Source organism: Sus scrofa, chromosome 7 (assembly GCF_000003025.6).
Source record: "Sus scrofa isolate TJ Tabasco breed Duroc chromosome 7, Sscrofa11.1, whole genome shotgun sequence".
Classification (NCBI taxonomy): domain Eukaryota; kingdom Metazoa; phylum Chordata; class Mammalia; order Artiodactyla; family Suidae; genus Sus; species Sus scrofa.
In genome coordinates this window covers 48,557,742-48,570,547 of record NC_010449.5, presented here as the reverse complement: position 1 = coordinate 48,570,547, position 12,806 = coordinate 48,557,742, and the positions used below count along the sequence as shown (strand labels likewise).

At 42.8% G+C, this 12,806-nt stretch overlaps 1 protein-coding gene and 1 long non-coding RNA gene across 2 annotated transcripts in view; both read left to right on the top strand.

The window, feature by feature from the left end:
• Positions 1 to 12,532, top strand: part of LOC106507695 — a 29,150-nt gene extending 16,618 nt beyond the window's left edge. Inside the window, exon 3 of the long non-coding RNA XR_002345771.1 lies at positions 12,199 to 12,532. This is a non-coding gene — a long non-coding RNA (uncharacterized LOC106507695). The remainder of the gene's footprint in view (positions 1 to 12,198) is intronic.
• LOC100158035 (aurora kinase A-like) lies at positions 7,361 to 9,750 on the top strand. The gene is given in 3 exon segments (XM_013988994.2): positions 7,361 to 9,548; positions 9,550 to 9,640; positions 9,642 to 9,750. Coding segments are annotated over 3 exon segments (1,161 nt in total). The 5' UTR covers positions 7,361 to 8,508; the 3' UTR covers positions 9,672 to 9,750.

Sequence of the window (12,806 nt, the reverse complement as noted above, 5' to 3'; positions counted from 1 at the left end):
TTGATGACTCAAAAGTTTGAGTCTCTGTGGTGAGTTTGGAATCTCTCAACTTGGCTAGGCTGAACTACATTTCTTGTTCACTTTCTTACATGTTGCTGGCTAGGGCAGCCACGGCAGAGATTCTTGGAAGATTTGGGGAGCCCAAGGGAAGCCACAGCCATTTTGTAGCTCACACACTTGCTGACGATCTGCTGATTCAGCCTTAGGTGTAAAGAAGCAGCTAGTTGTGCAGTTGCTCTACTCTCTCCTTGGTCCTCATTCGGCATCTCTGACTCCTGAGCCAGATATGTGTGTTGAGCTCTGTGACTCAGGGCTCCAACTTCTGCAGGACACCTATATCCTTAAGGCTGGAAATGGTTCTAGTGTCTTCTTATGAGTTCCAACTCATGCTCTTGGTATTTGGCCTTCTTCTGTCCTTCCCTTCCTAAAGGAAAAACTTCCTCTCGCTACCCTCAGCACTCCTGATACCAAGTGTGAGGGTTTTCTCCACCAAACAATCCTGACACTAATTACCTGGAGTTAGTACAGAACCCACAGACTCAGAGCCCAGTCCCACAGGACTGTCTTTCGCTTCAGATGCCAATCACAAGTCTGGGCCTCCAGTGCTTTTGACCACCTGGCTATGAATCAGAGGTTCCCGTGACCCCCTCCTCCGGTTTGATAATTTGCTAGAAAGACTCACAAAACTCAGGAAAACCTTATTATTACCAGTTTATTATAAAGGATACAACTCAAGAACAGCCCAGTCAAAGAGATGCCCAGGACAAGGTATGTGGGAAGGGGTGCAGAGATTTTATGCCCCCTCTGAGTACCTTCCCTGCACCTCAAACATTTACCAACCTGAATACTCGTTGAACCCCATTATTTATGGTTTTTATGGAGGCTCTGTTATATAGGCATGCTTAATTTAAAAAATGACCCCTGGTAATTAAGGCCAACCTCTCCCTGGTCCCTGGAGGTTGGAGGGAAAGGTAGGGAGGATAAAAACTCCAACCCTCCAATCACATGGTTCACTCCTCTGGCAAGCAGCCTCTATCCTCTGAGAGCCCCTTCATTAGCATGGAAAACAAAGCTCCAGAGATTCCAAGGGTCTTAGAAGCTCTGTGCCAACAACTGGGACGAAGACCAAATGTTTATTTCTTATTATATCACAGAATCACACTTCCTGATTGCTTACTCTGTAGGCTTCCAGCTTGAGCATGGGATGTGGAAAATACCCTTAGAGAGGCTACTTAACTAGCTCCCCAATTGTGAAAGCAAATTCCCTGAAGAAAATCTCTCTCTCTACTTCTGTCCATTTAATATAAGTCCTGTGATTCTGCTTCTCTGGTTGAACTCTGATACACCCTCATCAGTAGAACCATACTTTTTTTCCCTGCATTCCTAGAAATTTCTACTTCATGGTGTCCGAAAGAACATTTGAAATAGAAAAATGAAAGAAACTAAAAAATGTAGACAACTGGAATAATCTGGTAAACTCAAATAGGAATATTTGTTAAGGAGCTTGGGCACTAGGTAAAAAGACACAGAAACTGGAAGTTGGTGGAAAAGTGATAAGGGTTGAGAGCTCCAATTTATTATTGGGGAGAGTTCTGATAAGAAATTAGGTGTAGGGACAGAGTGGAAATATGATGCTACATCAGAGTAAGTAGAACATATCTGTTCTGTATGCCACTCCTTGCACCCAAGGCAGACATTGCTAATCAATCACAGCACTTCTGTTAAGAAAAGCTAATAATGAATTAGGAAAGATAATCTTTAAATGTTAGTTGTAAAAGCAGAAAAATTATAACAGATCTAAGAATAACATCACAAAAATTAGCAAGATCATTTATTGGGAAAACTATAAATCCTTACTGAATGATACTAAAAACTATGTAAATGAATATATATATATATATATATATATATATATATATATATAAAACATTTCTATGAGTAGAAAGATTCAATGATATAAATTCTCTCCTAGGCAATCTATATTTTAAATGCATTCTTAATTAGTAATAATTGCTAACACTTAAAAATCACTTATGGTAGACCAAGCACTCTTTAAAAGGTCTGTAATTAACATGGAACACTGATTTTGAAATTGCCAAGGATGATTTAATCTGCAGTAATAATTATCTGTGTGACAATTTTGAAACAGAAGAACAGAGGGATAATAATAAGAGTTCTAGTTTCCAGAACATGTCATAAGGCTATAGAAATTAAAACAGTATGGTATTCCTGCTAAAAGAGAGAAATAGACTAATAAAACAGAAACGGACTCATGCAGAAGTGGGACTGTGGGCACAAATTAAATGACCTATGAGCCATGTTGTCAGCATTTTTAGAGAACAGAAGATAGCATCCATGAACATCAAATTGTCTATAAGTAGAGTAATAAGTCCAAATTCCAACAGAGTGCAACCTGCCACTGCAAAGCTGAGAGTGTGGAATGCTGGTATGAAGAGGGATGAGGGATTGTAAAAAAAAAAAAAAGAAAAGAAAAGAAATGACATCACCTCTGGAAAGAGAAAGCCTAGCACTAAATGTCAAAGCAGGGAACACAGTTGTGGGACTTGCTGGCTCACACACCTGCTGCAAGGACAGAACTTAAAGTAAGGAGAACCCAAAGGGACAGCCTTGTATAAGCATTCCTTCTGGAAGACTACAAACTATATAGAGAATGGACAAGGCCCCAGGGAGATGGGGTAGGAAAATGCAAGAAGGAAGTAAAGAGGGAGAATTAAAGATTCTAAAGGAATGAAAAAGAACTCCTATCACCTCTGTCTGCCACCCCCTGCCACACACACATCAACATAGGCAATTAAAGTTGTATTTCCACACACTAACAGAAGAAAGCTCTCTTGGACTATGAATCCTAGCCTTAACATGTCTAGTTATTTAAAAAGTCAAACCAACCCTATACAAAGCGATTATAAGATAAAAATTTTGAATCATAACATTTTAACTGATGATCACTTTCAACAAATCATGAAGCCAAGTAAAACTGTAATGCAACACAGTTCAGTTTAGACTGAATCTATTATCTTCAGCTTAGTATTTGGAGGAACTAAAAACTACATAGAAGAAGAACCTCAAAAACTAAGATCAGAAATGTATGCAAGAGAGAAAGATATAGGCAGTAAGAACTCTGAGGGAAACTGAATAAAAAGACAAAATCATTTCAAAAATAAAAAATAAATCATAAAATTCCTAAGGGAGAATGAAGGCAAATTAAATTATAATAAAGGACATTGGAGACAGGCAGAAAAATAGCCAAGAGAATGAAATAAAGTTAGAGAAAAATGTAAAAAGAGGTCAGAGAGAAATTGATTAAAATGGAAGTCAATACAGGAGTTCCCGTCGTGGTTCAGTGGTTAACAAATCCGACTAGGAACCATGAGGTGGCGGGTTCGATCCCTGACCTCGCTCAGTGGGCTAAGGATCTGGTGTTGCCGTGAGCTGTGGTGTAGGTCGCAGACACAGCTTGGATCCTGTGTAGCTGTGGCTCTGGCGTAGGCCAGCAGCTACAGCTCCGATTTGACCCCTAGCCTGGGAACCTCCATGTGCTGCAGGAGTGGCCCAAGAAATGGCAAAAAGACAAAAATAAATAAATAAATAAATAAAATAAAATAAAATGGAAGTCAATACAATATACATATGATTTAAGTCCTGAAAGAATAAAAGCAAAACAATGATACAGAATTATAATTCAACACCATAATCCAAGAAAACATCATGGATATAAGAAAGAACTCCATTCTTCACATGGAGAGGGGCTACTGTCTACTTTGAAAATTGCACCTGGGATGAGCAACTCCAAGATATATATTAGTAAAACTATCAGCTTTTAAAGGCCATACATATGTGTATCTCCTAGGGTTTCAAAACAAAAAGATCAAATTAGTTCTAAGGGTAACAAAATTAGGCAGGCAAGAGACTTCTCAAGAAAGACACACAAAGAAAGCCAACAGTGGGAGAAGTATTTTTAAGAAATATAAGGAAAGATAGCATGAACTAAAGATTTAAATCCAGCCAAGGTATCAAGGCTATAAGAAAACAGATTTGAAAGCAAGAGCTCAAGGAATATTGGACACACATGTGAACAAGCTACCGTCCATCAAAAGATAATTGGGAAAATTTTATCAAAAAAGGATAAATGAGTAGGAAAGAAAAAACAACCTAAAATCAAGGGGAAATAGGAAAAAATAAATCTAACTATATTTCAAATGAATAACGTAAGCACAATGAGGGGGCCAGGAGAATCACTGCAAGGAGTGGTTGGAGGCAATATTATTTGGAAACAAGCTAATCCTGAACTTTTCTTTGTAGTCAGTTTTACCTACTGGTATGGCTGCAGCAAATCGGAAACTACTGTGTGTCTCTGTTGCACTGAGCTACTACATAACATGTTGATTTGGTGGGGACCAAGGGTGAGGATGAGAGGAAGGTTTGACTACAGAGAAAAAAGATGACATGAGATTGGAGTAAGATGTAGTAGTGCTGGCTTTGAAAGTGGAGGAAGGGCCACCAGCTGAGGAAGGTGAGGAGCAAAACACTAGAAGCTGCAAGAGGCAAAGACATCCATTCTCCCTAAGTCCTCTGGAGGGAGCATGGCCCTGCCAACACATTGAGTTCTGTCCAGTGCATTTGATTTTGGACCTCTGGCCTCCAGAACAGTAAGAGAATTATTTTGTGTGCGTGTGTGTCTTTTTTTAATGGCAGCACCTGCGGCACATGGAAGTTCTGGGGCTAGGGGTTGAACTGGCGCTGCAGCTGAGGATACGAGCTGCATCTGTGACCTGCACTACAGCTTGTGGCAACACTAGATCCTTGACCCACTGAGTGAAACCAGGGATCGAACCCGCATCCTCATGTACACTATGTCAAGTTCTTAACTCACTGAGCTGCAATGGGAACTCCTAATTATGTGCTGTCTGAAGCCACCAAGTTTGTGATACAGTTGTGGTACAGCAACCACAGCAATACAGAGAAGGTAGACAGGAATGAATTGTCACCAAATAAAATACGAATCCATGAGTCTACTCAATAACAGATAGGTAGATAGATAGATAGATAGATAGATAATAGGTAGACAAGAGAGATAATAAACGAATGTCAGATGGGGGACTGGGAAGGCTCTTTCTTACAGTAGAAAGCTGACTAGCACATGCAGAAGAAGTGGTGGGAAATCACCTTTTTGCAGCCATCATAGTGAAGACTGTTGCAGGCAAGAACAATTAATGAATTCTTAATCTAAGGGGATAGCGTGATGAGGATCAAGGGACATAGTGACCATACTGACCAGTTACACTGTGCTAAGGGTGCTCAAGTGGTCAAAACAATTATCACCAACAAGTCAGGTGGAAATTCTGTGCCTTCAGATGTGATACCTTGAGAAAAAAGGGAGGACACATACTCTGGCGACACAAAACCTGAATCTAAGCATGAGGAAGCATTGCACAAGACCAACTAGAGGGGCATGTGATAAAATAATAGTCTTTGCTTTTTCGAAAATGTCAGTGTCGTGAAAGACAAGAGAAGGCTAGGGGACTGGTCCCGATTAAAGGAGACGAAGTACAAATGAGAAGCAAATGCAGGATGTGCTTCCAGACCGGACTGTGCACCAGAGGAGAAGAATGCTATTAAGAATATAAAGTGTTATTAAGCATATTATTGGGACAAGTAAATACTTGGAATATGAGTTTGATTAGGTCTAAGTGTAGACTCAATGTAAAATTTATTGATTTAACAACCTAGAATAGATTTATAAGGAGATCCTGCTGAATAGCATTGAGAACTATGTCTAGATACTCATGTCACAACAGAAGAAAGGGTGGGGGAAAAAACTGTAACTGCAATGTATACATCTAAGGATGACCTGACCCCCTTGCTGTACAGTGGGAAAATAATAAAAAAAAATTATTGATTTAATATTGGTCTAGTTACACAAAAGAATATCTTTATTCTTAGGAAACACACAAATATCTTAAGGGGGGAAAGAGCATGATGTCTGCAACTTGGGAGAATGCATCTGCAACAGATATTGGGGGGAAATGTAGTATTGCTAAAAATCAGGGAGGAAAAAAAACCACCAATAACCCAATAGGAAAAGGGGTTTTAAGAGTTCCCATCATAGCACAGCAGAAATGAATCCTACTAGGAACCATGAGGTTTTGGGTTTGATCCATGGCCTCCCTCAGTGGGTTAAGGATCTAGCATTGCCCTGAGCTGTGGTGTAGGTCACAGTTGCGGCTCAGATCCCACGTTGCTGTGGCTCTGGCGTAGGCCAGCAGCTGTTGCTCCAATTAGACCCCTAGCCTGGGAACCTCCACATGCTGCGTGTGCAGCCCTAAAAAGACAAAAAAGCAAAAAAAGAAAAAAAGAAAAATGAGTATCATATATATACACACATATATATATGCACACACACATATATATACAGTATGTAATATATACCGCAAATAACAAAATAGACTGAAAAGATATTCAACTCTCTTGTAATTAAAGAGATACAAATGAAAACAATAAGATACCACTTTTTCACCAATAGACTGGCAAAACCATGAGTTTAGAAATACAAAGTGTAGACACTTAAATAGGAAATGATGAAACTATAAAATGATACAGCCACTTCTGAAGAACAATTCGCCTATGACCCACATGTACCCAGAGAGGCAGGTACAAAAATGTTCATTGCAGTCACATTTAAAGTGAAAAAGTTGAGAGTTCCTGTGTGGTTCAGTGGGTTAAAAACCTGACTATCCATGAGGATTCGGGCTCAACCTCTGGCCTTGCTAAGTGGGTTAAGGATCTGGCATTGCCACAAGTTGTAGCATAGGTCACAAATGGGGCTCAGATCTGGCACTGCTGCAGCAGTGCCATAGGTTGGCAGCTGCTGAGCTGATTCATCTCCTAGTCTGGGTACTTCCATATGCCCCAAGTGCGGCCCTAAAAAGAAAAATAAATAAATAAAATAAAGTGAAAAAGTTGAAACAACATAAATGTGTGTAAGAATGTGGGTGGAAACAAGTTGTTTCATTGAGTGAAAAACAAGTTGTAGAATAAAAGTAGAGAGGCAATTAAAAAGTCCATCATGGGGAGTTGCCGACGTGGCTCCATGATAATGAACCTGACTAGTATCCATAAAGACATGGTTTTGAAACCTGACCTCACTCAGCCAGTTAAGGATCTGGTGTTGCCCTGAGCTGTGGTGTAGGATGGCAGCTGCAGTTCTTATTTGACCCCTAGCCTGGGAACTTCCATATGCCGCAGGTGTAGCCCTAAAAAGACAAAAGAAAAAAAAAGTTAATAATGGAGTTCCCTGGTGGCTTGGTGGTTTTCACTGCTGTGCCATGAGGATGCAGGTCACTGTGCTGGCATGGGTTCAATCCCTGGAGCCCGAATTACCCTGAGCCACGGGCACAGTCAAAAAATAGTTGATAACAGTTAATGTATCATGAAATGATACAGTAATTTTATGGCTCTATCAATTTCTATCTAAAACTATGTAAAATCAAAGAAAATGACCTTAAGGGATATGCACCAAATAGGAACTCAGAATTGGGAGAGGATGAGGATTGCTCAGAGGGGATGTCAGTTTTATCTGCAGTGTTTGAATTTTTGAAAAGGGAAATGTATTCCTATACTGCTTGTGTAATTAAGGATTACAAGTATAATTAAGAATTTCATATACAATTAAACATTAATTTTAAAATGTAGGCACCAGTCTTTATTTCCCCAAGATCATTTATAAATCAATTTTCTTTTCTGTCTATTAATAACTCAGCTACCACTTACTAGATGACAGTCCCTTCTGTCATTCTGGCTTCTATTTTTACTCCTCTCTGCCACCTCTGGACCTTCTCTTTCCATCTGTGATATTGTGATTGGGAAATTAAATTCAAGTGAGGACAAAAGAAAAGTGCTTCTGAATTTAAGCAGCTCGGGTGTTTACCTTTTCCCTGTTCAAATGTGTGCACAGAACCTCTTCTCTCTTAATGCTCTGAGGAAATTGGTGAGAAACAAGATGACAGTATCACCCGGGGAGCCTGCACAAGCACACATTTTTGGCGGCTCTGTTCTTTGGGGACATTGTGAAGTAATGATATATCTCTTCCCTAGCCTGGTGACTAGAAAATGTGAGTCTCAGAGTTCCCATCATGGCTCAGTGGAAACGAATCTGACTAGCATCCATGAGGATGCAGGTTCAATCCCTGGCCTTGCTCAGTGGGTTAAGGCTCCTGCATTACCATGAGCTGTGGCGCAGGCTGATGATTTGGGCTGGTGTGGCTGCGATTTGGGCTGGTGACTACAGATCCGATTTGACCCCCAGCCTGGGAACCTCCATATGCCACTGGTGTGGCCCTAAAAAGACCAAAAAAAAAAAAAAAAAAGAAAAAGGAAAAAGAAACTGTGAGTCTTACATGAGACCAGTATCTCCCGAAGAATGCATGTGATGCCCTGTATAATTCTTGAAGGACTCGGTCTTCGAGTCGGAGGTGAGAACCCCCAGGCATCATGGACAAATGTAAAGAAAACTGCATTTCGGGGCTTAAGACTACAATTCCACCGGGTGATGATCCAAAACGCGTTCCAGGGACCCAGCACTTTCCAGCTCAGAATCCGCCTTCTGCAAACAGCGGCCAGGCTCAGCGGATCTTATGTCCTTCAAATTCCTCACAGCGCCTTCCTTTGCACGCGCAGAAGCTTGTCTCCAGCCATAAACCAGCTCAGAATCTGAAGCAGAAGCAGTTGCAGGCAACCAGTGGCCCTCGTCCTGTCTCCAGGCCTCTGAGTAACACCCAGCAGGGTGAGCAGCCCCAGCCGGCAGCGCCTGGAAATAATCCTGAAAAGGAAGTGGCATCAAGACAGAAAAATGAAGAATCAAAAAAAAGACAATGGGCTTTGGAAGATTTTGAAGTTGGTTGCCCGCCGGGTAAAGGAAAGTTTGGTAATGTTTATTTAGCAAGAGAAAAACAAAGCAAGTTTATCCTGGCTCTTAAAATATTGTTTAAAGCTCAGCTGGAGAAGGTAGGAGTTGAACATCATCTGAGAAGAGAAGTAGAAATACAGTCCCACCTTAGGCATCCAAATATTCTCAGACTGTATGGTTATTTCCATGACGCTACCAGAGTTTACCTGATCCTGGAATATGTACCTCTCGGAGCTGTCTACAGAGAACTTCAGAAACTGTCAAAGTTTGATGAGCAGAGAACTGCTGCTTATATCACAGAGTTGGCAAATGCCCTGTCTTACTGTCACTCAAAGAGAGATATTAAGCCAGAGAACCTGCTCCTTGGATCCGCTGGAGAGCTTAAGATTGCCAATTTTGGGTGGTCGGTCCATGCCCCATCCTCCAGGAGAACCACCCTCTGCAGCACCCTGGACTACTTGCCCCCCGAGATGATCAAAGGCCAGATGCACGACGAGAAGGTGGATCTCTGGAGCCTGGGGGCACTTTGCTATGAATTCCTGGTTGGGAAGCCCCCCTTTGAGGCAAACACGTACCAAGAGACCTACAAAAGGATATCCCGGGTGGGATTCACCTTCCCTGACTTTGTTGAAGCACAATCCCAGCCAAAGGCCCACCCTCAAGGAGGTACTCGAACACCCCTGGATCACCGCCCATTCCAAACCAGCAAGTTGTCACAAAAAAAGAATCCACCAGCAAACAACCCTAAGAACCTTTGCGGGTAGAAATCCTGAGCCAGGGCTGCTGTGTAATCTGTCTGCAACCAGCCACTGACCTGTCCTCTGCTGCCGGCCCACCCTCGACCTGCAGGATGTGCAGGCCCTCTGCAGTGAGCGCCGCCAAGAGGATAGCGCTACTCACTTCACTGGTTGTACAGTCAGTCCGGAGGCAAAGCTCAGGGGCAGCCGCCCCACAGCCTGTTGTGAGTACAGCGTCCTCGTGGAAGAGGCCTCGGGGCCCGGCTGTGGGGAAGGTGGCCACTTGGGCCCAACCAGTGGAAAAGCTGTGCAATAACCTCCCCAGTCCCTGTGTGCGTGTAACTTATCGGGTGGCCCAGTCTGAGAAAGCTGTCAGAAAGAACGCGTGACCATTTCTTTTAAATGTTAGAGACTTTTGTACGGCCCTGTATCTTAACCTCCATGCCATCCCTGCAGGACTGCTCAGTGTCTGTGCAGCACCCCGGGAGCCTGGCTGGCTGGCCCTCATCAGCCATGCCGCCCCGGCAAGGCAGACAGAGCACAAATTCCTGGCTCCCCTGCTCGGGGCACAGCATGTCTTGGCTCTTTCTAAATGTTAAAGGTTTTTTTCTCTCTCATGATTTTGGTGATTGTTTGTAATCTTTGTAAAGTGCATTACGACATATATAAAATGATTACACTTAAAAAAAAAATCTTTCTTGAAGGACTGGAAATACCCCAGTCCTAACATAGCCTCTTAGAATATGAGAATTCAGAGGGGACTTGTTGATTCTCAGGTTAAATAATCTTGAGGGTCTTGTCGTTGTTGTTGCTTGTGTCTTTGTTTTGTTTTGTTTTGTTTTTACAGCCCCACTGGCGGCATACGGAAATTCCCAGGCTAGGGGTCGAATAGGAGCTGCAGCTGCTGCGCTATACCACAGCCACAGCCGCAGCAACGCCAGATCTGAGCTGCATCTGTGACTTATGCCACAGCTTGTGGCAACGCTGGATCCTTAACCCACTGAGCGAAGCCAGAGTTCGAACCCGAATCGTCACAGAGACAATGTCAAGTCCTGAACCCGCTAAGCCTGTTTATATCTGTTTTTAATGGAGAAACTGAGGTCCAGAAGAAGGAGGTGATGTCTCAAGGTCACAGAATATTTGAGCACAGGTGAGGGCAGATCCCACCCAGCCCTGATCACCCACTACAAGTTGTTGATGACATTTGTGTGGTATCACGGCTGTGCACCCATTTTGTAAATTAGACAATGGAGTGAATAGAAAAGAAGTTTCCCGGAGCTCCCCTCATGGCTCAGCAGAAACGAATCTGACTAGTATCCATGAGGACGCAGGTTCGATCCTTGGCCTCGCTCAGTCGGTTAAGGATCCGGAGTTGCCATGAGCTGTGGTGTAGGTCACAGACACAGCTCGGATCCTGTGTAGCTGTGGCTCTGGCGTAGACCAGCAGCTGTTGCTCCAATTAGACCCCTAACCTGGGAACCTCCATATGCCATGGGCACAGCCCTAAAAAGAAGAAAAGAAAAAGAAAGAAAGAGAAGAAGAAGGTTCTCATTGTCTGTTGTTTCTGCCCTAAGAGCCATAATACTATGACTTAGTCTGGGTACAGTCGGCATTTCTGACTCCCGGAGACACTGCCCGCTTGGGGGGATGGGGCTGGAAGGGGTCTGCATTTCCCATATTGGTGACCTGCATCAGGAAGAGCAGATGGCAGGAGACCCTAATGAAAACAGCCAAGATATAGCATTACCTTCATGATCAAGGATAAAAATACAAGTGTTTTTCTGGTCCTCCATTGCTTATACAATTTCCCCCGGTCATTCAGAAACTTGCTCCTCCATCTACCTCACCAAGGAGCCAGGGAGACTCAGAGTACAGCAGGAAAGCCCTTCAGCCCTTGCAGGATTATGTTTTGCTGCTGTTCTACTCCTTCTGAAGAACAGAGTGTGCTCATGCCAAATTCTTTTTTTTTTTTTTTTTTTTTTTTTGTCTTTTCGTGTTTTTAGGGCCTCACCCGAGGCATGTGGAGGTTCCCAGACTAGGGGTCTAATCAGAGCTGTAGCCGCCGGCCTATACCACAGCCATACCCACACCAGATCCGAGCCGTGTCTGTGACCTACACCACAGCTCACAGCAACACTGGATCCTTAACCCACTGAGCAAGGCCAGGGATTGAACCTGCAACCTCATGGTTCCTAGTTGGATTTGTTTCTGCTGTGCCACGACGGGAACGCCTCATACCAAATTCCAAGAGCTGGTTCAAGTCTGATGTGTTCAATCTCGCCGTTAAAAAAAGTGGAGCCCTACAGCCAGGTCCAAAAAGATAGCTGGACAGATATAGGGGTGGGGCAATGCAACTGAGAGGTGGGCGCTGTCAGTACATTTAATAAGTCAATGTGTGGTTGGATCCTGAAGACCCCCACAAGATATGAAAGTGCACTAGAGTGTGTGGGGTCTGGAAACAGAAGGATCATTGTTCTGACATTTACTGACATAGTCTGATATTTACTTGCTGCTCACCTTTCGTTTTCTCTTCTATAGAATGGCAAGAACACAGGGTCATGGCTAATCCTCAAGGGGTGGAAGAAAATGACCAGGATGGGAAGAGGACCAAAACCCACCTTGCAGGTTCCTTTAGGAATCAGGTAGGATGGCTTATTTAAAGGACCTAGTGTTTAAGATTTTCATTACATGGTGAAGAATGCAATAGAAGTGCACATGCTTGACAATTCTCCAGAGACAACATAGAGATGGACAAAAATCACATGAAAAGATGTTCAACATCACTCATTGTTAGAGAAATGCAAATCGAAACCACTATGAGGTACCATCTTACTCTGGCCAGAATGGCCATCCTCAGAAATTCTACAAACAATAAGTGCTGAAAAGGGAACCCAATTACACTGTGGGTGGGAATGTAAATTGGTGCAACCACTGTGGAAAACAGTATGGAGATTTCTCAAAAAACTAAAAATAAAATTACCATTTGATCCAGCAATCCCACTTCTGGGCATCTACCCAGAAAAAACCATGACTCAAAAAGATACACACACTCCATTGTTCATTGCAGCAACGTATACAATAGCCACAACATGGAAACAACCTAAATGCCCATCAACAGAGGAGTGGATAAAGAAGATGTGGTACAT